The 23,422-nt window shown below is 34.6% G+C and overlaps 3 protein-coding genes across 6 annotated transcripts in view; all 3 read left to right on the top strand.

The window, feature by feature from the left end:
* Nucleotides 1-4,332: 4,332 nt before the first annotated feature.
* On the top strand, nucleotides 4,333-5,053 carry LOC100263962 (protein SLE2). Of its 2 annotated transcripts, none has more exons than XM_059742127.1 (2): nucleotides 4,333-4,563; nucleotides 4,656-5,053. In XM_059742127.1, the coding sequence occupies exons 1-2, from the start codon at nucleotides 4,442-4,444 to the stop codon at nucleotides 4,813-4,815; spliced, it is 282 nt and encodes a 93-aa protein (XP_059598110.1). In that variant the 5' UTR covers nucleotides 4,333-4,441; the 3' UTR covers nucleotides 4,816-5,053. The 2 variants fall into 2 exon arrangements, with proteins under 2 accessions (XP_059598110.1, XP_002274326.1); XM_002274290.4 differs by having other exon boundaries at nucleotides 4,377-4,559; nucleotides 4,652-5,053.
* A 687-nt stretch (nucleotides 5,054-5,740) lies between these two features.
* LOC100265515 (protein EMB-1) lies at nucleotides 5,741-6,454 on the top strand. Its single transcript, XM_002273582.4, has 2 exons — nucleotides 5,741-6,001; nucleotides 6,062-6,454. Exons 1-2 carry the CDS (start codon nucleotides 5,887-5,889, stop codon nucleotides 6,232-6,234), a joined length of 288 nt encoding a protein of 95 aa, XP_002273618.1. The 5' UTR covers nucleotides 5,741-5,886; the 3' UTR covers nucleotides 6,235-6,454.
* A 950-nt stretch (nucleotides 6,455-7,404) lies between these two features.
* LOC100241661 (anaphase-promoting complex subunit 1) overlaps nucleotides 7,405-23,422 on the top strand; it is a 39,094-nt gene continuing 23,076 nt past the window's right edge. The window contains exons 1-12 of one of the 3 annotated variants that reach the window (XM_010659957.3): nucleotides 7,405-7,773; nucleotides 8,579-8,642; nucleotides 9,664-9,748; nucleotides 10,444-10,730; nucleotides 10,916-11,021; nucleotides 11,120-11,280; nucleotides 12,883-13,070; nucleotides 13,157-13,226; nucleotides 15,039-15,212; nucleotides 16,376-16,866; nucleotides 20,204-20,660; nucleotides 21,234-21,572. In XM_010659957.3, the coding sequence (XP_010658259.1) occupies nucleotides 7,547-7,773; nucleotides 8,579-8,642; nucleotides 9,664-9,748; nucleotides 10,444-10,730; nucleotides 10,916-11,021; nucleotides 11,120-11,280; nucleotides 12,883-13,070; nucleotides 13,157-13,226; nucleotides 15,039-15,212; nucleotides 16,376-16,866; nucleotides 20,204-20,660; nucleotides 21,234-21,572 (2,649 nt within the window). In that variant the 5' untranslated portion in view covers nucleotides 7,405-7,546. Of the gene's footprint in view, nucleotides 7,774-8,578; nucleotides 8,643-9,663; nucleotides 9,749-10,443; nucleotides 10,731-10,915; nucleotides 11,022-11,119; nucleotides 11,281-11,863; nucleotides 11,920-12,882; nucleotides 13,071-13,156; nucleotides 13,227-15,038; nucleotides 15,213-16,375; nucleotides 16,867-20,203; nucleotides 20,661-21,233; nucleotides 21,573-23,422 lie in introns of those variants that run through there. The other 2 variants (XM_010659958.3, XM_059741627.1) reach the window with 2 other exon arrangements.

The raw sequence follows: 23,422 nt of genomic DNA, 5'->3' as shown, positions 1-23,422 counted from the left end.
GAAACATTAATTTTTCATACATCATTGTACACCAAAATTATAGTCATAATTTTAAAAAATTGATGTGTACTTATGATAGTTCTGTTATGTTTATCAAAGTAACTTTCATTTGACTATGGTTAAGTTTTATTGATGATTAACTTAACCTCGGTTAAGTTTTCAATTTGAATTTTTGTTTGAACTTTGTATTATAATTGAAACATTAAAAATGACATTTATAGATGAATGTATGATAGTGGAGTTACCTCAATTGAAAGTAGGATAGAATAATCATTTTTGTTATTGTTTTCCATTGTAGCAGCAACATATGCAATAGCTTCGAGTGGGTGATCTTCATCTTTTAGGTCACCCATAGTATCATGTTCTGGGGTCGTTGGTTGGCTTAAAATTTATGAAGGAACACCATTCACTGACACTAACTTATTCAGATACTTGTAATAATCTTGTTGGCATTCATCTAGAGTGGGTTTAAGCAGCGAACACAAATATAACTATTGAATTCAAGTTAAGTAATTTAATTAACAAACATAGACATATACAAATATGTAAGTGACAACACTATCAAAATATATGGTAAAAAAAAATACTCATATTGCAGTCCAAAAATATTTGTTGGAGCTTGGTGAACATCGGTGTGGAAGTAGCTCTCCAATTTAAAATTCGTGGGCAACTCTTAGCAACATGATTAACATATTTCATTCCGATAATCAGAATAGTCTCATACACCCAAACTTGGAAGACATGTGGAAATCCAACAAGACTATATGCTTGATGTGCTATATTACCCATTTGTTCATTTTTACCTTGGTATTTTGTCACCTAGTTCTCCAAGGCTCGTTGCATCCCATAAATTGTTATTTCATAACAAATCCTACCCCATGGATACTTATTAAAAACTTTCAAACAATCAACAAGACCAACCTATTGCATGTCTATTAAATTTTTCCCTTATTTCCCAAGTAGAACATGCACAATAAAGTACAATAAGACTAATTTCACCATGTCTTCATCTTTAAGATTATCAACATTTTTCTTTTGTTTTTTTTTTTCACTTCACCAAAAGAAAGAAAAACTTTCTCCAATTGATCATTACACACTTTGTTTTCACTATTAATGTAAACATCCCTTATTCTCATTGATGTTTCCTCATGCTGAGGAATAGGACCAAAACTTAAACCAGTGATTAATCCAAACTCATTTTCATCAAATCTTAATCTCTTTGAATTTACTAAAAACCACATTTCATCATCCTTCTTTATAAGACATTGACGTAATAACATGTGGTGCACAATTTGAGTGGAAAATTTAAGTTATGTCATAAGCAAAAAATGGTCAAAGCAAAAATCCTTGAATCTCTCCAATTGTTCCTTATTGAGTTTCTTTTTAATATTTTCCATTACACTCAGGTGTGATAGACATGCAACCTTTGATGGGAAATGCTCTTCTATAGGTATTTTAACTTTAAAACATGTCGAGGGAGTAGTAGTCTATACTTTAAATAAAATAAAGTTAGTAAATATTTAATACAAAATTATAAATATTATACAATAACTGATTAACACACTCCAGTAGTTCCCAAAATTTTAAAAACATCATTAACTAACAAATTTAACACTACTCAAATGTCATTACATAACATCCCTAAAAAGTTTTAAAATCCTAAAATTTCATAAATTCTTTAAAAACTTATCCTTAATTACATGTCATTGCATGAAATCATTATATATTTTTTATTCACTCTACATACATAATTGACAACAATATATAACTACAAAAATTATAAATATACCATATGTTATTTTGAAATCAATTCAATAGTTCCCAAAATTTTAAAAATATCAAGTAAAGAATATAGATCTACTCAAACACCATTGTATAATACCCCTAAAATTTCCAAAATCCCTAAAATTTCATAAATTATATGCAAACTTATCCCTAATTAGATGTTATTACATTGAATATATCTAATTCACTATAAACACATGATTGATAATAATACAGAAAACTAAAACAATATTAATACGGAATTTATTATTTTTCAACACACTGTAATAGTTCCCAAATATTTTCAAACATCAGTTAACAAACCTAAATTTATTCACTCAAAATACATAACTGATAACAATGGAGAACTAAAAAAAATCATAAATATAACAATTTTATACTTTGAATACAATTCAATAAATCCTAAATTTTTCTTCATGCATTTAACTAATAAACGTGACCATACTGAAATATTATTGTATAACATTTCTAAAAATTTTAATAATTTATCAAATGTGAAGACTACACTTACCGGTTTAGTAGAATCACTTGCCTCTTCTGTTGGTAATTGGGATTTTTGCTCAATAACTTCGCTTTCCTTTGCTTCACTTTCTTCTACTTCACTTTTTTTCCTATTCGCAATTGCCATTTTTGCTTTTTCGCCATTTTTAAAAATATGTTTCTCTTATCACTCTTCAATGAACTAATGGTTTTCTTCGTATTTGAAGATATAATATGTGATAACTTGAAAAAAATAGAATAACAATTTTTCCAAGGATTCAGAATGAAACAGAGGATGAGAGGATAGACGATAAATTTTATAGGGTTTTTTTAAGGAAATATGAAATTTACGTTTTGTACATCAAAGGAAGATAGTGAAATAGAAGAAGATGATGAAAGATGAAGACTCATTTTATAAATGAAGCGGAAGAGGAGATGATGACCTTTCCATTTTGTACACCAAAGGAAGATAATGAAGTAGAAGAAGATGATTAGATAATTTTTTTGAAAAATATGAGGAGTCCTTCTATAAATGAAGTAGAAGATGAGAAGTTGTATGTGTTGGAGAGAAAAAAGAGGAAGAACATATTTGTTTCAACCAGGTCAACTTTTTTGTTTTTTGACTAGTGGGTTATATTTGTAATATGGGGGGGTTATTTTGACCCCTTAAACCAATTAACCCATTCATCATTTATTTGTTAAAAAATGATGAACAATTTATTATACATCAAATTAGAGATAGTTCATTGGCCTATAAAAGCTTCAAGTAAAAATGAGCGTGAAAAATGTATATAGAAATCATTTACAAAATTTTAAATATATTTTAATTTTTTTTAGTTTTTCTTTTTTTCATATTTTTCTTTAACCATATATTTATTTTATAGAAAATTTGAAAAAAATAAAAGAAAGAAAACATGTAAATAAAAAGAAAGTGAAAGAAAATTTAATAAATTTAAAATTAATAAATTATTTTTATATATTTCTTCAACTTGATTTTACTTTTTATTTTTTCAATGTAAATATTAAATCATTTTGAAAAATATAAGGTTTTACCCAATTTAAATTATATTTCATTTTTTATAAAATATTTTTTTTCATTAAACTAAAAAACATGTATATTTTTTTTGTTGGTATTTGTTTATTTATTTTGATACTTTTTTATGAATAAAATAAAATAAATATTTTATTTGGAAACTGTGTTTGAAAACGGTTTTTGTTCTTCATAAAAAAAGAAAGCATATTTAACAACTAAAAATTATTTTATATTTTATATTCTTAAAAATAGGAAATAAAGTGTTTTTTATTTTTGTTATTTTAACTTGTTTTTCAATAATTATTTTTAAAAATAATTAAAAATAAAATATTTGATATACAAATTATTTTTAAAATATATTAAAAATATTTTATATTTTAAAATATATTTTTGTTTTACAAAACATCATAATTTTTTTAAAAACAATTATCAAATAGTGTCTACATTTTTTAATAACCAAGATATAATATTTTATATTAAATATTTATGTGATTTATAAAACTGTTTTACGCATGAAAGTTTTTAAAATACTTCAAAGAAGTTTCCAACATCGTGAAAAAGAACCCAAACATGATTTAAATAAATTATTACTAAGATGAATTGATCAAGTTAGAATACCGTCATTAGCTTAAGTTTAATCTTACTTAGATTTTAAAGTTCAACGTGGCTTAAACGGTGAATAAAATTTATAGATAATCCCATTAAATACTATTTCAAATGTGCACAAGTGATGCTCAAATTGAATAGGTAAAATCAATGACCAAATTTGTTTTTCGATTGAATGGGTAAAATTATCACCTAATTATTTGGGGTTATTTAGAAAAAAAAAATGTACAACTTGTTTATAGAAAGTAGAAACATCGAGATCATCGGATGATGATTATTTTTCCTTATGAAAAAGCAAGATACGTGCCACTCAGTTACACAAGTTCGTCATAGAGTATAAGACTCGTGTCATTCTCTTTGACCCCAGTCATCTACGTGGCACATGTTTACCTCTCCTTCCATACCACGTCAACTCCACGCGTCTCGTCACTAACCCACGTCTTTTACATATCCCCTCACCGTCACGCAGCGGGCGTTTGGGCTGTAATTTAATTTAGTGCAAAATCTGGAGTGTTTTTGGTTGGTGTAGGGGAAGAAATGGCATCACGGCAGGAGAACAGGGCTGAGCTCGACGCCAAAGCAAGGCAAGGCCAGACGGTGGTGCCCGGAGGAACCGGCGGAGGGAGTCTAGAAGCCCAGGAGCACCTCGCCGAAGGTTGGTTCTCTTCTGGGATTAGCAGTAAGGTATCTCGTTTCTATAGTTTTTTCACTGCAGCTACTAAAAATGTGTGTTTTTGTGTTTGAAAGGTAGGAGCCGAGGAGGACAGGCGAGGAAGGAGCAGATTGGGAGGGAGGGGTACCAGGAGATGGGGCGGAAGGGCGGGCTGAGCACCGTGGACCAGAGCGGCGGAGAGCGTGCGGAGCAGGAAGGGATCCCTATCGACGAGTCCAAGTTCAGGACCAAGACTTGAATGGCCCTTGGTTAACCATAGCACTGTTATGAACATGGTAGTAGTAGTAGTAGTAGTTAAGGCTGAGTGGTTGATTAGGGTTAGTTGATATATAGTTGCTGTTTCTCTGTGTGTTTGATCCAGGAGAGACGCTGAGTCTGTGTTCATGTCGTCGGTGCCTTTCTCCTCATGTACGTTGTACTTGCTTGTGAGTTTAAATAAAGAGTGGGCTTCTATGCTTGCTTCATATTTTGTCTAATAAGTTTTCTTCTAGAATCTTGGCTGTATGATTTTGTTTTTGCTCGTTGGTCTTTTTAACGCCATTGATGGGTAACTTCGAAGAACTCGAGAAATAACAGAATGCTATTGACTTATCGCCCATGCACCACTACAGCATTTTTGCATTTAGTTTGCGCTTCGTGAAAAGACGTGCTTGCCAAGCTTTTCTAAGATAGAACTTCTGAAAAACCGAAAAATGTTTTAAAATGTAGGCTATTCAACAAACACATACGAGATTATGGGGATTTCAAATTGGAGTTCTTGATGTTTTATTGATAAAAATACTCTAAAAAAAGTTCGAAAAATTGAAAATATTTGAAAGTCATTTAAGAAATAATATCAAATTTTTTTTTTGTTGTATTGAAAATTTGTGGAATGTATTTTTTAAATTATTATTATTTTTTTAAAAGAGAAAGTTATTTTTATTTTAAAATAATTTCATCCTATTTCAAGAACTTGATAATTACTAAAGAGAAAAAAAAAATCAGGAGTCGGCATAGCCAATGTTAAATTAAAATATATAAAAATATTAAATCTCTCTTTTTAGTTTTTCTATGAAGTTTATCAGGTAAAATGCAACGTGTGGCACTCTCCTTGAGTCCACAGTACGAGTGTGGGTCGGATTCGCCCTCTCTAGCCACGCCACCCTCCACGCGTCATCCACTCTCCGCTGCATTTTCTTTATAAAAGCCCTTCTCCGGGACGCCCTCACTCCATCGTTGTAGCAAGGCGTGAGTTTTGAACTTTTGGGATAGCTTATCGTTCAGTGTTTGCTTCGGTTTGTGTGAAGCAGTTGTTTTTGAAGAAGAAGAAATGGCATCACAGAAGGAGAGATCTCAACTCGACGCCAAAGCAAGGCAGGGCGAGACCGTGGTACCTGGAGGTACTGGTGGGAAGAGCCTCGAAGCCCAGGAACACCTCGCTGAAGGTTTGTTTTCTCTCGCTGCTCCCATTAATTATCACTATTCATATATGCTTTGTTTTGAAGGGAGGAGCCGAGGGGGGCAGACGAGGAAGGAGCAGCTGGGGACAGAAGGGTATCATGAGATGGGTCGAAAGGGCGGGCTGAGCACCGGAGACCAGTCTGGTGGAGAGCGTGCGGAGGAGGAAGGGATTCCGATTGACGAGTCCAAGTCCAGGACCAAGAGCGAAATCAAATGAGCTTTCTTGATAATTTAGCTAGCTAGTGTCTTTGTAGACTTGTAGTTGCTGTTTCTGCGTGTCAGCGAGTCTGAGATATGTGGGTTGTGAGTGTTTTGTGTGGGCTGAGAGGCGGTTGTTCTCTGATGTGTGGTCTCCACTCTCTTGTTGGTGCCTCTCAGAGGGTCGTGTATAGGACTGGTTGCTTATGACTTTTCAGTAAAGCGCTAGTTTTTGCTTACTCTAGTCCCTGTATTTCCGTGACAAAAGAAACTGATGGATCTCCATATATAATCGACTCAAGACACCAAAGGAATTTTTTTTTTTGTTTTTTAGAAGACACACTTATATAAATGAGAATGATATAAAATATAAAGAGATAAGTATATAATTAAATTATTTTTAAATTACATGATAATTTTTTTCTTCTTATTTTTAGAAAATTATTTTAAATTTCTTTAATAAATATGTTATTTTTTTTAAATAAATGTTACATATTTTTAGTTATTTTTTATATACATATTTTTTAAAAATATATATTTTTCAAATGTTTGATTTTTAAATAATAATAATAATAATAATTTATTTTTATTTTTTTGGAAAAAAAGTGTATTTTTTTTAAATTATTAAATTATATTAAATTTTATTGAGATTTATAAAATAAATAAAATTTAAATTTAAATTTTTTTACTTTTTTTATAGTTAATAAATATATAAAAAAGATAAAAAATTCATATATTTCTTTTCAATTTTTATTGGATTTTGAGTTTAAATTGTAAACTTATATGAATCAAAACTTAGTTTTTGGAATTAATTAGGTTCAAAACACAATTGTCCCAAAAATATTTACATCCATATTATTATTGATAATTTGTATACAATAGTTTGATATTTGAATTAATAAAAAATTAAATTGATAATGAGTTTTTTTTACTATAAGTTGAGTTTGATAATTAAAATGTCATTCTTTATTTTGTTTAATATTGGCTTTTATTTATGGGAAAAATGTTGAAGTAAATAAAATAAAATAAAATAAAATAAAAAGAATTTAGCGTTGGAGCTCGCAAGCATGTACTCGTGTTTTTGGCTCTTTTCAGTTCTCCTCCCCTTTTAAGCACATCCAACGGTCTAAAACTGAAGGGACGGCCCACATTTGAAAAACCGAAGAAAAGCCCATGTAATCGTTAGGGTTTTTATTTGCTTCACTCAAAACAGAGCAAAAAGGGCGGGAGAGAAACAGGGTCCCTCCCTCAAGAGTCTCACTTCTACAGTTCTACTCCCATCTCATCTCCCTCCCAAACTCCCCAGACCCGGTGACCGATTGAAGTCAGAAATGTCCGTCGGACTTCGCCGCCTCAGCGTGCTTGGCGAATTCAAACCCTTCGGTTTGATCTCCGAAGCTCTCGACGGCAAGCCTTCTGATACCGTCCTCGATAATTACGATTACTTCGTTTTCGATCCCCAAGTCGCGAGGGAGAGAGACGAATCCGATGCGGATGACGCGCCAGTCTCGGCATTGAGCGACCGATGCGACCATGAACTGTTCATCAGAGGGAATCGGTAATTCTTTCTACAATTTCAGACGTTGGATTGGTTGGTAATAAAATCGAGGAAAGGAAAGAAATTTTTGAGTTTGATGTCTGCATTTTTTTGATTTTAAGGTTAATTGAGTAACAGATTCTTGTTTTTGGATTGTGAGGGAAATGATCCTTCTCCAATTTTAAGAATTTGAAAATGTATATTCATTTTGGTATTCCTTCCCCCCCCCTTCATTTTCTAGGACTTATCAAGGTTCACTTGTTGTGAAAGTGTTACCATTTGTCATAAATTGAACAGCAAAAGAAAGGACAATTGAAGATAAAAAGAATGGGCTCAATAAATTTTTTTGGATCCTTCTTCATTTTATTGTCCTTTTAAATACAAAATAAAGAATTTAAAATGTACGAGTTTATCATGATCTTGGTTATATATTACTTTTCTTTGTATTTTCCATGGCACCAAAACAAGAGATTTTGAGATTTCCCCCCCCTCTCAATTACTTGCCGAATTCCAAACAGAAGGATTGCAGCCAAAAGGAGGGACACATTTTTTGGCAGTATATTCGAGTTCAATTTACCCATTTGTATAAAATAGGATGTTTTTGTTTCTGATATTGGAACTTCATAGGATATTTAATATTGGTGATAGAATGTTCACTTCAAAATTCAAGGATTGGGTTTTATTATTTTTCTGTGCTCATCATGTATTCAGATCTGCATTGTGTATTTGCTACCATGGGTCATTTAGTTGGCTAATGAGCAAATCACCAGTATAATGGTTCACAAAATTCTTTTATCTTTCATTATTCACTGTGCATTTGCAACAGGATAATATGGTCCACAGGTTCACGAGTGTACAAGAGATTCACCCTACCTTCCTCAGTTGTTAAGGTACTGATTTTATATATTTTTGCTCTAACAAAAATCCGGTTATTCATTTATTTTGTGCCCTTGTATTGTAAAACCAAATAGTCACTACCTTTCATGTGACAATTCTTCAATGCTTTTTCATAGATATAATTACTTCTCTTAGATTATAAATGGAAATGATGTAAGTAGAAGAAAAAATTGTAGTTAAGTTCAATAAAGCTGCTGTAGCATCATTGTGGAAATGATTAGATCCCATTATGATAGTTTTGCAGTGATTTTAATTTTCATATATGGAAAAATGAGCTGTTCCATGCCAATGAAATTTGGGGTTCCTGCGTTCCTCTATGAGCCTGTTTTTTTGCCTAGGAGGCAGTATGGGGGGAGATCCTAACCACATACATTCTCAGGAGGAGAGGATGGACTATGGTAAATAGAGACTACCTCTTTAAAGAAAGTGAAAAATTAGCAAATCACATTATAATCCATTGTGGTAGAACCAGACAGTTGTAGAATTTATCATTAGCACTTTTTGAGCTGCAGTGGTTTTTTTTTCTTTTTTTTTCCAGGTTTAGTAATATTAGGATGGAAGATTGGGGTTTTATATAAGAGGCGAAAGAAGGTTGGTGCATGGCTCCCCTATGCTTGTTTTTGGTCAATGTAGAGAGAGTGTAATAGCAGGATTTTCAATGAGGAGTTGCCTGATCAAAGATTGAAGCAGAGATTGATTAAATCCCTTTTGGAGCCGTCTCATGCACTGTATGGAATGGAGAACCATACATTGTTGGTTTTTTTAGATGGCCTTAACTGTGGATAGTTTGGTCTTTATTATGGCTATCTTGGCTAGAAGTTTTTATTTTTTCCTCTGTATATTGGTGCCTATTTTATAGCACCTGTGTACCAAGGGAGCGCCCTTGTAGGGCAGTGCTTAATACATCTTCTCTGTGCCTATTAAAAGAAGTTTTATGTATTTCTTTTTGTTTGTAAATTCTGATTTGAAGTTACAGTAACCACCTTTTAATGAATATATCGATTCCAATTCTAGGCATGCTGGTGTCGTCTGGGTGACATGTCGGAAGCTCTTCTCTGTGTCCTACAGATTGATAGTTTGACAATCTATAACACATCTGGTGAGTACATGTGTACAAATTCAATCTGCACTCTATATGAAATATCATTGGTCTATTCAGTTTTACACAATGCCTTAACAAAATAAAATGGATTTTTCTGGAGAGGATACAAATTCATTCCACTATACTGAAATACTCAATCTGACAGTTCAAGGATGAAACCTCTTATGAAAAAACTACCCCAATCTATCGAGAAGTTTCCTTTTTTTGATAGATAAAGAGAATATATAAAAAAAGTGCTAAATGAGGTATAGACCATATGCATGGGAAATATACTTCGACTGCACTAACTCTAGCTATACAAAGAAAAGAAGAAAAAAGGAGGGAGCAAAGGAGACATAGCTTCTTAATGCTCCCAGTTTCCCAAGTTGCTAACAACAAAAGAATGCAAGGTATGTATCGAGAGAACCATTTTTTTCTAATTGTGCCAGAGAACTGAAGTAGCTGGTATTGTGAAGACCTTTTTCTGTCATGGCTAACACATTTCCTTATGTGTGCTGAAGTTAACAAAAGAACATCCGTAATCTCACAACACTATTTTTTTTTGTTACACCAGGAAACTGAAATGGTTGACGTTATGACTTTCTTTCTTTCTTATATATATATATATGTTTTCCATATATATGCTGAATTCAACTGTCAATATTTTTTTTTCCCTTTTTTCTGAAATGGCTGTGAAATATGTTTCTTCGCAGGTGAAGTTGTATCTATTCCACTTGCTCGTACCGTCACATCAATATGGCCTCTTCCATTTGGTTTACTCCTCCAGCAGGCTACTGAAGGGATCTCACCAGCACATCTTCCTTTTTCATCTTCTAGTCCACTATTAGGTGGACGTGATATAACCCGTCCAAAAAGAGAAATTGGTCATAGTCCACGACAGAATTTTAGTTTACTGAACACATTTGATTACATTATCAAAGGAGATGGAGCTTCATTCTCTTCACATCTGATTCTGAAGGACCCTCTGGAAGAACCCCATGTATGAACATTTGTGTCCCTTTGATTGCTCAGAATTTCCATTTTGGCTGCTTATTCTCATGTGGAAACTCTTTGCTTGGATTCTGATTTTAATCTCACTTGTTATTGCGGTTACTACTCGGTTTCCTGTTTCCTTTTTGCAATACTTTTTTTTCTTAAATAAATCTTGTTATATGATGTTTTCAGTCAACTTATATTGAAGAAAGGGGAAAATTGAACATAATGAAGGAGTTTGATGAAAGAACAATTTGGACTAGTGATCTTATTCCTCTAATGGCATCATATAATAAAGGTTTCTCATATTACTTCCTCTTAAATGATTACCTTCTTGTTCTTGCGTCCCCCTTGTTTATTTTCTTCCACATTCATCTTATATGATATTGTTTGCAGGAAAGATGCAACATTCTGTGTGGGTTGCAGAAGTCATTAATTCTAGCCTTGAAGTCTCAAATGCCAGTTTATCTGATGTAATTCCTGCTGGGGTGTTACCAAAACAATTCTCATTCCGAAGGATTTGGCAGGGGAAGGGTGCCCAGACAGCTGCTTGTAAGGTGCCAGTTAACTTACTGATTTTTTTGGTGTCTCTCAGATGAATCCTTGGTTTGAAAGTTAACAGTCTTGAGATCATTGTTTCATCTAACCATTTATGTTTTCCTCTTAGTGTAATTTTTAATGCAGTCATGGTAAATTCCATCCAAAAAAAGAGACTTTGTATTTTGTCTTCAATCTTGAGGATGAAGTTAGAGCATATAATTGTCAAGAATGAAGTTAGAGCCTTAAAGACAATTATATGCCTCTCCTTATCCACATGCTTGAAGAAGAAAAAAGTATTTGAACCTTAAAGACTTTATATTTAGTTCTGCTTCTCAATTCAAAGTCAATTTACCCATTTAATCATCATCCTGTGGGAGGAAAATTTCTTTTCCTTTCTTATATGTCCATTGCTTAATGTTTGTTACTTACATTTGGGTTGAGAATGTCTAATCAAGCATAAGGTTTTGGCTCCATTAATCGAGTGATTCCATAATGAAATAGATGTTAAATAATTCCACCTTCCTCAGTCAAAAATTTCAGATTATTTTTTGATAGGAAACGACAAAGAGATATAATGAACGAAAAAAGAAGTACAAGAGAAGGATGAGAAATCCTCCCACCAAAGGATGAGAACGAAAAATTTTCAGATTATTCAAGTACTCAATTTCTTTCTTTTGTTTTTCCTGTTTCTGTTTTGCTTTTGTTTTTGTTTACCATTGGATAAGATACCTCTTAAATGCTTGTCATACTTTTGAATATCAATTTGATTGAAGATTAAAAGTTATCTTCTCCATATAGTGCTGCTCTAATTAGAGTTCAATTTGATTGTTTATAAAAAAGACATGTGATATTATTGATTGCATGGATATGAATACCTAATTGACTGGGAGTTTGGCATGCCTGACAGTACCATCTTATCCATCATTATGGTTCACGAGACATGGATTCCACAAAAAGCTATTGGAAGTGTCTTTTTTTTTTATAATTATATCGGAAATAAAGTTGTTGAATCAGAAGTTTTACACTGGGCATAATTTGATCTTGACTCTTTAACTTAATATGAAGACTCACATGGAGTTGAAGGACTTGCAGGAGGAAAAGGATTTTCTTGCTAAATGCTCCAATTTACCTTGTGGATGATTTGGAAAACTTTAACTTGGGGAAACTTGAATCGCCCAATACCCTCACAGAAGCTAATTTTCTAACCTAGCTCTCCGGTTAGTTGGAGACATACTCAATATGATGGACAGGAGCAACAGTTTCCCCTTCCTCCCACATGAGAAACATAAAAATAATTTGCCAGTTATATGCTAAGTAATATGATGTAGAGATTGCCCTTGAGGCTGACTCAAGTGGCAAAGGGGTTGGGGTGGTGATGGGGAAGGTTCATGGTCCAGGTCCAGTTCCATGTAATAGAAAAAGAAAAAAAAACTACAAATAACATAAAAACGACATGTAGATTCTTAACTCAATAGAAAGCCAAATCAGAAGCCATCTGGTGTTCATAGATAATTTGCTCCTAGCTACTGAGGTACATCTTATATTTGATGGTAGCTTGAAAGTATATGATTGAACTGTGCACAAAATTGTTAGCAATGACACTTTGATGCTTTTATCAGGTTTTTCTGGCTACTGATGATGATGCGGCACCATTGATTTGTTTTCTTCTGCAAGAACAAAAAAAATTGTTGTCCGTGAGGCTTCAAAGTGTTGAAATAAATAATGAGATTGTCTTTGATATTAAACCTGACATGAGCTGGAGTATACCGGCAGTTGCCGCTGTGCCTGTGATTGTGACACGTCCAAGGTGGAACTACACTTTATTTTTTCTTTACAATTCTTGACTGTTTGCTCAATTATCTATTGACATGACTTCCCCCAATCTCTTTTTAGAGCAAAAGTGGGACTGCTGCCATTTGCAGATATCCTTGTTTTGGCTTCAGAAAACACCCTTCTTCTATATGTAAGTTGTATTTATTAGTGGAATGTAGCCATTAACTTTTCCTGCATTGAAAATATGTTAGTCTTATAAACTAATGTTCTCTGGATAGATATTGCTCCTGTTTTTGAGCTGTTTTTAGACCGACCTTACCTTGTATTGGACCAAAAGGGTTAATATCCGGTTTTTAACATTTGACTTTCTTGAGGACATTTTTCTTTTTTATTAATATCATTGTAGACTTTTTTCTGTGCATGCAAAAGTGCTGTAATTTGCTGAAATGACATAAAGTTCTTTATTTTGCTCTAAGTAGTGGATCACCTTCCGTATTTCCAGAAATTTAGAAGTAGGGTTTTTTGGAACCAATTTTGCTTTGATTAGCTTATAAGTTCTTTAATTTTCCTTGGATGTTCTGGGAGCAGGTGTTTTTCATTTTTCTTTTTTTCCTGCTTTTTCTTCTTGACATCTTCCATCCCATCCAAAGATTCTTTATTTAGTCCTCTGTTCTCCTTGACAAGATTTTACCATACCAATAAAAAAAAAGGAAAAAAAAAAAAGGATTTTACCATGGATAGACTGATTTCTAAAAAATTTGATAATTCCCAACCAATATGCACCTCATAGGGAGTCAGTTATTTCTTTCATTTGGCCCTCTCTTATATCATAGTTGGTGCTCTCTTATACCATTTGGGTTTGATTTCTTGTTGACATGCATTGAACTAGAGGGTTACTTGATGGTTTGGTGCACAGAGATTAGGGGTACAATATCTTAGTTTGTTTGAAGTGAAATGAGGTGGGAAAATAGAAAAAGAAGGATGGGGAAAGAGGATTTGATTTTTCTCCTCAGCTTGTTCATTGGCTGACAAAGTAGAGAAAAAAGATACCAAGGTCCTTTGTGATGTACTTCTACCTCTTGACCTGTACTTCCTTACTCAAAATCTCTTTTGAGGCGAAAGTTCTAATAGACCTGCAGAGAATAGTTTCTCTTTTTATTGGCCCTCTTTTATCTTCTCATCATGTGATAAACCAAACAACTAAGGTGTTTGGTGTGCTTTTGCTTGACACCATTAATATTATTTATTTATTTGCCTTCAAAATTTTTTTTGTTTTTTGTTTTTAAGAATATAAAAAAGCAGAAATGTATCCGAACAAAACCTAAAATGTTATAAAAATAGGAATATATCCAAACAACATATGAAAGTTTATAATCTCACTTCCATTGTAAACTTTCTCTCCAAATCTCTCTTGAGGTGAAAGTTCTGTTAGGCCTGAGAATAGGAGTTATTCTTTTATTCTGTGACTTCTGTCACTTGGTTTTTCTCATCACCCAGTAAACCAAACAGATGAAACAAAGGGCATTTCAATTAATTTTCCTCCCTTTGTATCCCTATCAAACACGATGCAAAGAGCAAACTTGATTAGAAAAATCTTCTTTGCAATACTGTTTTCATCTGAAAAGAGAGAAAAAGAAGTATATCCGAGGGATTGACTTTATCATGGAGCTTACATGTAACAAATTTGGTGGCTTTTTGATGCACGGGGTTTCCTTAATAATGGATTTTCATATTAAACCTGAAAAAAAAATTATTCTCTTCGATTCATTTCTGCATTGAAAATCTGTTCTTCATAGAATTTTTTTCTTCCTTGAAAATTTTGTTGTCCAAGTGTCTTTCTTCTTTTAATTCTCTTTTAATATGTTTAGTTTTACCTTTTCACCCTTTTTTTGGTACATTGAAGATTTTTTTGCAGATGTTGATTTTGCTTTTTTGGTTAATATCATGATGCTGAATATTCTGTAAACAATGAACATGAACATATGGATTTTTTTAACTGCAGTCAGGGAAGCAATGCCTGTGTAGGTATTTGTTGCCTTGTTCTTTGGGTAACAGGCTGGTGTCATCACATACTCTGGATTCTTCAGAACCAGCATCTTCTTTCCGTGACTTAAAGATTGTAGGATTAGCTGATGCTGTTGACGGGCGCGTCAATGTAATCGTAAACAATGGGCAGGTATGCTAATTTCCTTACCTATTCTGGTTTGCTATTTGGAATTGAACTAACCACGAATTTGCTGTTTTGTTGCCATATTACTTAGCTGTTCTGTGGGTTCCTTCATTAGTTGTCATGCATGTTTTGTTACTTGGAAAGGAACTTTTGTTTTTCATCCATTCCGTATCTAACCTGAATATTTCTGATTGAACTTTCTCTGAACTGTCTCTGAGTTTACCTGCTTTAGCATTGTTGCACTTTTGGGTTCTTTCATTGTTTACCTGGAGGTTCTCACAAGGTTGAAAATATGGCCTTACGTCTGTTTTTCAAGCCAGATGCCTACCCCGTTTCTTCTTCCTTTTTGTTAAAAGGAAACCAGGAAAACTATATTAGTTGAATAAAAATGGCAAAGGGTATTAAAAAGATGAGTGATCCTTCCAAAAATATGTGTGTGTGTGTGAGAGAGAGAGAGAGAAAGAGAGAGAAGAAAAATTGAGGCCCTAAATGTAAAATGTCTGCATAGCCCAAAGCCTTCATGGAGGTGTGGAATCCCCAAGAAAAGCCTCCCAAGGAGGAGGAATGGATTGTAGCGTGCTTTAGGAGTTTCTTCATTGTTCTGTGATAGCTTTCTTCTGGAGTTTAGCCAAGATGGCTAGTGTTAAGTAGGTTACCTCGTGGGACATCACTTCCTTTCTCTTTTCCCCCCTTACTTTTGGAGGATTATGAATGACATCTTGTAGAGGAGGAGCACTGCTTTGCGTTGGCATTAAATAATGATGTCAGTATTAAATCTACTCCCATATTTACTTCTCTCCGTTTTCTTAGCCAGATTTTCTTCTCTCCCAAAAGAGTGATTATAAATGGTAGTCTTGAACTGGATGGGTCTATGAATTTCTCTTCCAGACTTTGTGTTGAGTGCATCATGTTAAAGTTCTTCAAATTCATATGATTAGGGTGTCCCCAGATTTTAAATAACTAACTAGGTTTGTTTCTCTTGGCTAATATAAAATACAATACTTCTTAAAACTTGTAGACTGTAACTGCTTGTTGGTAAGGCTTTGGATTTTGATAATTGAATCCACCAATGTTTCTTTTCAGACCAGTTTGATGCATCTATGGTTCCATGGTAATTGCTTTGATGTTATTCTTGTGGTTTTTACATTTTTAACTTGTTAACTTTGTAGATGTTTAGATGTGCATTGCAAAGGAGCCCTTCATCTTCCTTGGCAAATGATTGCATTGCAGCAATGGCTGAGGGGCTTAGTTCCAGTTCCTATAATCATTTTCTTGCTCTTCTATGGGGAGATGGTGATGCTGGCTCTTTGTCTAAGGCTGACTCTAATGTTGATTCAGAATGGGAGTCTTTTAGTAGTATTATAATGCATATGTGCAAAAAGTCAGGATTGATTCCTCCAAAGCTCATGGATACAGTGCCACACACATCCTGGGAGTTTCTTATTAACAGCAACTTTCACAAGAACTACTCTAAACTTAATTTGATCACTGGAATTTCTTCCAAAATGTCACTTGAGTTGCAGGAATCAGATTCTTCTAAATCATATTCGGATGGTGGACGAGGCCTAGAAAAATTATTATATTCTGAGCCTTTGAAGGAGACTTTGGATTCCCTCCATGCGGTATATGAAAGTTTGAAATTAGATAATCTTCGCAAAAGGTGAAGTTTGGATTCTTATAATATATGCACATATCTTCTTTCTCTGCTGAGGCTTTGACTGATTTTGTCTCTGTAACCATATTCTTGTCCCTTGATAATTTATATTTCTTTGGTTTCTTAGTTTTCTGCTTTCACTACAGTACAACTGAAAGATTTTTCATTTAGTTATGTATGTTGTGTGACAATTGAAAAGGAAGCCACATTCTGATTCTTTGCATCATTCTACAGGATGATCCCTAACCTGAAACCCTATGGACAGGATGAGCAACAAACAGGTTCTCGTGTGTTTGCACGATAATTTAAAAAGTAGATGGCATGCATTTTCTTGATGATGGAAAATGCTTTATCCTGGGTTTAAAAATATATGCAAGATAAAGTGGACCTTATTTTCCTTTGGGGTACAATGAACTGATCTCTTGTTTGGTGAAGGAAGATTCCCTGCTCTCTTTATAAATGGTTGTGGTTTCTTATCAACCACCTGAAAAAATCAAGTGGATAGTGTGTATGCCAGCAAGAGATTGAAATTTTTTGAAGTACCGTTGTGTGATGTGTGATGGAGAAGATATGATCTGTTTTTTCTCTGGACCTAGCATTCAGAATACTTCAGATTGTTAATTTTCTAGCACCATTATATCAATTTGTTGTTTCGCTTGCTTGAATTTAGTCCTGAGAAAGAAAGCATTCCTTTATATAAATTTGGATTTTTTAACTCAAATTTGGTGGTTGTGGCAATCTGTATTTGACCTACCTTTCTTCCTTCGGACCATGTTGTATGAAGCTCAACTAGCGAATTTTTTGATTTCTTAGGAGTGGGAAGCCAAAGGCTTTCTACTGTGAGGACTTCTGTTTTTCTTCTTCCTTTTATTCTCTTGTGCATGCTTCATTCTTGAAGGGTTTCTGATCCTTTTTGCTTTTGTTCATTCTTAAATTTATCTAATACCATGCAAGTATGGTTTCATATCAAAAAAAATATCTCCTTGATTTGTGGATTGGAATGGGTATTCAAATTTGTAGGTTTGAATTAGTATGTATATGTAGGAATGGATATTTACATTTGTCATAGCCTTAGAGATTCACTGGATATTATAGATTCATAAATGCCTTTTTAATTTTTTTTTTTTAAATTCTTGTACATTGTACTTGTATAAGGTGGCATGTTGGGAGATGCTTCTGCTTGCTAGACGAATCAAGTGTAAGATAATCTGATCAAAACTCTTTTGAATTTGGAAATCTCGCAACTGCTTGTTGCTGGTGTAGAGGTTTTTGAGTGACTTTCATTTCATGGGCTGTTAGGAGGGGTGGTTGTTCTTAAGGGGCTTTAAGATGGGGGGAAGGAACTGGGTAGGGATTGAAGATTTGGAACTTGCTTTTTGATGATGAGACTTTGTTGTTTTGTGATACAAACAGTGATTGGATGCTATATTTGTGGGCCATTATCCTTTATTTGATGCAGAGCGAGCTGATTCTGATAAGGACAGTGGAAAATGTGAACGAGTTACTGGTTAAGACTTAGTTTTGTATTTAATTGAGGAGTGGTTTGAGAGAAAACTTGCCTCTTGGGAGAGGCTGTATCTCTATTAGGGTGGTATGCTGACCCTTAGAGCAAGTTCCTTGTCCGGTTTGTGTACTTTGTATCCCCTTTCCTGATGCCAGTGTTATTTGTAGCCAAGAAGCTTTGGAGAAACTTCCAATAGGGATTGGAGATGTGGAAAGGAAAGTTCAGTTATTTAATTGATCTATTTTTTGCTACTAAGAGGAAGGGGGTCTAAGTATTGGAAGCCTGTTGATCCTTAACAAAACTCTATCAGGTGAGTAGCTACGGAGGTTTGCTTGTCAGGAGGACAGGTTGTGGAGGAAGGCCATGGTTAGCAAATTTGGAGTAGGAGGGGCCTGGTTATCAATAGAGGCAAGTGGAGTTTTGATTTATAACTTTGGAAAGCCATTAGAAAGGAATGAAGTGAACTCAATCCTTTTATTGATATATTTGGTGCAGAGAGTCTCCTTTGAAGGATCACTTTTTGAATTTGTTCCATATTGCAACCAATAGAGCAGCAATGATAGCAGATTATTGGCATGGGGAAGGGGGCCATGGTTGTTGGATTCCATGGCTCACTTGAAGTTTTAATTATTGGGAGCTTGAGATGTCCTTTTATTTTATTCAGGATTATGTGGTCAGTTAGGGAAGGGAGGATGGGTTAGTATACAACGTTTCCAGGGTGATGCTTATCACTTCTATACTAAGGGTGATTCTTTCACTGATAAGTCTTTTTTAAGGACCTTTATCTGGCCATTTCTTCCTCCATTCTGTTAAGGAAGTTATGGAGATTGTTTGCACCTTTAAAGGTAGGGTACTTTGCATAGGAATAGGCTAGCAAGAAGATTCTAACTATTGATCTGCTCATGAGAGGGGGGAGAATTTGGGTTAATTGTTCCATGCCTAAAAAAGATGGTGTCGGCCACCTCTTCTTTTTTGTTATGAAGTGGCTCACAGTTTATCGGCTTTGAATTTTGCAATGTCCGGTGTCTCATGGTTCCGTCCTTTCTTAGTTAAGGAGCTTTGGTGAGTTGGAATGGTGATTTCAAGAGGAAGTGCAAGTTGAAGGTTTGGAAGGCAGTCCCTTTGAGCATCTTTGGATGATTATGGAAAGTGAAGATTTGAAGGATTTTTGAATGTGTAGAGCAATTGGTTCCTTGTCTTAAAGATGTCTTTTTGAAAATCTCTGTTTGAATGGTTAAGGGTCTTGTTTTTTAGATGTATCTTTTGCGGATGAAACTCTTACTCTCTAAGATTGTATTGATGGGTTGGGGTTGGGTTGAGCTGTTTTTCAGGAGTGATTTGTTCTTTATCGTTCTTGATAGTGTTTGAATGCTCCTTGTATTCTTACTATGTACCTAGGTTGTGCTCATAAAATTTTTAATAAAGATTATGTATCTGAAACTGGGGAGGATATGCATTATGCTCTGAAAACCTGATGCTACCGACTGGGGCAGAATTTGTGCTCAGTGATTGACTGGAATCATGCCTCCACTTGGTTAAGTTGGAAGAATCAATAATATGATAAGTTACAGACTAGATTGGCTCAGTGTGGTACAAGTTAGGATGTCTCACTAAATTTGCATGACTTTTGCTAAGTACTATACTGATTTTTCACTTGTTGATTTATCATTGGGGCATTAGATGAAATGAATTTTTGGTGCTTTTGTTCTTTCTGCTCACTATTTGCATTTTGAGTCGCACTTTCCAATCCTTAGATAAATTGAGGCAAAAATTTGTGGTGGTATTTCATGAACTTGTTATTGATGAGTTACTGTCTGAAAATTCAAATTTTGTTTACAGGGACTTGGGACTTCTGGTGGTTCTATTATGTAATGTTGCTAATTTTCTAGGAGAGGGAAGCTATTTGGACCATTATGTTCGTGATTTTCCTGGTATTTCCAAGAAACTTGGGATGTGTAAAGCCTGTCTTTCCCAGACAACTCCTCCCAGTCTATTCAGATGGCTTGAACACTGCTTGCAGTATGGATGTAATTCTGCTAATATAAATGACCTTCCACCTCTGATTCGTAAAGATGGCCATTCAGTTATCTGGGCCCGGAAGATAGTTTCCTTCTATAGTCTGTTATCTGGTGCGAAACAAGCGGGGAGAAAACTTTCATCTGGTGTTTATTGTAATCTTGCTACAGGATCATCTTCCAGTTCTGAGGAGTTGACAGTCTTGGCAATGGTTGGGGAAAAATTTGGACTTCAACAGCTGGACTTACTGCCTGCTGGTGTATCCCTTCCTCTTCGACATGTAAGATATGTTTGGATAATTTCAAAATGTATGATGAGCTCCAAATCATTTTGTGAAAACTTGTCAAATTCTAAATTGCTTGGAAAAATGTAATCATAGAACAATTATTATGGTCTTAAGTTACCCATAGTTTTTGCCCTTGAGGCCTGGCTCAACTGCTTAAGTGGTGAAGGGTTGGGAGGATTTGTGGGAGGTTCTAGGTTCAAGTCCCAATGAGGGCAAAAATTTACCTATCAGGGAAATTCTTTTTTACCGATTGTTTAGCTCATGGTGATAATGCACAAATGCATGGTGCATATCAGAAGGATTTGATTGTTGTCTAATGTGTCCTTCTAGCAAATAAAATATCTTTGACAAGGTAAATTCAGGATGATGAATGATTTTGCCATCATCTTCATTTACATTTTACTGAAATAACAAGAAGAGTCGCTTGTTTTTATCTGCATCTCCTCTGTGCTTCTATTGAGGTGTCATTGGGGCTCTTCAGACCCATGTTATATTTCTTGATAATCATTCTATATGCATATTTTACTTTGCAACTTTGCTAAGAAGTACTTTTTTCACTCTTCATAGGCATTGGATAAGTGCCGGGAATCTCCTCCCTCCGATTGGCCAGCAGCTGCATATGTTCTTCTTGGTCGAGAGGATTTGGCTTTGTCATGTTTGGCTCATTCACACAAATACAAGGAACTTGAGATCCAAACCAACGTGAATTTAATTTCTATGTCTACTCCTTATATGCTACTTTTGCATCCAGTTACTATTCCTTCCACATCTTCTGATACAATTGGATTGGACAATACCAAGTTTGAGGATACAGATTCTGTTGATGGATCCATGACAGATGGCATGGAGCATATTTTCAATTCTAGCACTCAGTTGCGATATGGTCGGGATCTCCGATTGAATGAGGTCAGTTTGGGTCCTTCACCTGAGTCAATAATAGTAAAACGGTAACTTATCAAAAAAAAAAAAATAATAGTAAAACGGTACAAAGCAGATGTATCAGGAATGGACTATCTTAAATTGTTTGAATAGATAGTTTAGTGCTAGCCTACTACATCTTGATTGCTACGGTTTTTAATTTAGGATATGGATGGCAACTACATCTCCTCTTCCCTCCTGCTCCTCCCTCTCCCCCCCTCCACACGCACACAAAGAAAAGGGAGAAATAGAAATCCTACACACTGTGGGGCACCTTTGTCAGCCAAACAACGAATGCAAATGTAAGAGCAAATCAATCCTGTGGAATATCATTGACTTTGCACAACCAAGCATCCAATTTCACCTTGATTCTTTCATATGACATTCATGATGTATTGTGTCTGAGTCTCCTTCCACAAAGAGATTGTTGCAACCTAGAAATCTTGCCTGAAGCAAACCCTTCCAACAAGGCTAGGATCACCGTCTCTATGGCCAACCCCACTGTAGCAGGTTTGGGAAACTTAATCACTCTGCTCAGTGATCCCTGAAGGTTCCACTAATCCATATTTGTCCCAAGTTTCATGGTGGGTGCCTATCAAAGCCAAATGAGGGATCCCATTGAAGTGGGTTTCCAGTCATAAAACCCTCCATAAACTTCTTATTAGAACAATCAGATCTTTAATACAAAAAATCATGCTAAATGGATTACTCGAGAAAGTGGAAGTAACTGATACCCAAAGAGGAGATGGCATGTCTGTTTTCACTTTCTTCTCTTGAAATATGTGCATTTTCTATGAAAGTAACATGTTATGCCTTTTTTAAAAAAAAAATTTGGTTGTGTTTTTTGCTCTTGATATGTCTGGGACTGTGGTGTTTTCTTATGGTTTAGATAGGAGTTCTTATATTAGTTCACAAATAACTTCAACAAGAAGAACTTAGGGACAGGGTGATATTGAGCAATTCATGTTTTTATCTTTATTTTCCAAGCCTATGCAAGTTCTAGTGACAGTTTTCTGTAATCTTTTTGAAGGTCAACTAATCCTTCTTGCATTTTCCAATCTATATTAATTGATTTTTGTTTCTGAAGTCAGACACAAAAAAGCTTCTACAGTTCTATTGTTTGTTTCCTTTACTGGATGCTACTGCAGAAATCTGTTTATGGGATTCAGTCGGTGGTGGTTTGCTCCTTCATATTAAGTATGATACCTTGTGTGGCAGCATGGAATTGTCTGTTGTTCTACTGACCTGGGTTCTTGGATCCTCTTCTTTGGGTGTTTGTGTTATATAATTTGCATAATATTTTCTGATCTACCTTTTTAGAGGTGCTCATATGTTACTATGAATTATATGTCATCCATAATGTAGAAAATGAATTGCAGTCTCTTAAACTAATTTTTTTGGTGTTCGGGCGTTCGTCAGGGTTAAGGATTAATCTAAATGAGAGCACTCTCTTTGGAATCAACATTGGCTAAGACTAAATCGCCAGGTTGGCTTCTCTGCTTGACTGTGCAATTTCTGAATGGTCTTTAATGTATTTGGTTCCTTTAGGGGGAACCCAAATTCGATTTCTTTTTGGGGCCTTGTGCTAGATAGAGTCTCTAGGAGGTTGGATGGATGAAAAAAAACTTTCTTGTCCTTAGGCTGTAGAATCATCCTAATTCAATCTTGTTTGTCGCATATCTCGAACTACTATCTTTCTTTTTTCAAGATTCCAACTTCAATAGCTTTGAGGTTAGAGAAAATGCAAAGAGATTTTCTATGGTCGAGTTCTGGGGATGGTAAAATGGATCATTTGGTTAGGTGGGATTTAGTATGCAGGCTTAAGGAGTTTGGTCGAT

This window comes from Vitis vinifera, chromosome 13 (genome assembly GCF_030704535.1).
Source record: "Vitis vinifera cultivar Pinot Noir 40024 chromosome 13, ASM3070453v1".
NCBI classification, from domain to species: Eukaryota; Viridiplantae; Streptophyta; class Magnoliopsida; order Vitales; family Vitaceae; genus Vitis; species Vitis vinifera.
Note: the sequence above shows the minus strand (reverse complement) of the source record. Positions and strands in the feature narration are given on the sequence as shown.

Bases quoted from the DNA above. Each gene is read 5' to 3' on its own strand.
- LOC100263962 (XM_059742127.1), top strand. From the start codon at position 4,442: ATGGCATCACGGCAGGAGAACAGGGCTGAGCTCGACGCCAAAGCAAGG. The intron at 4,564-4,655 runs GTTCTCTTCTGG...TTTGAAAGGTAG, and splicing joins GAGCACCTCGCCGAAGGTTG to GAGCCGAGGAGGACAGGCGA.
- LOC100265515 (XM_002273582.4), top strand. From the start codon at position 5,887: ATGGCATCACAGAAGGAGAGATCTCAACTCGACGCCAAAGCAAGGCAG. The intron at 6,002-6,061 runs GTTTGTTTTCTC...TTTGTTTTGAAG, and splicing joins CCAGGAACACCTCGCTGAAG to GGAGGAGCCGAGGGGGGCAG.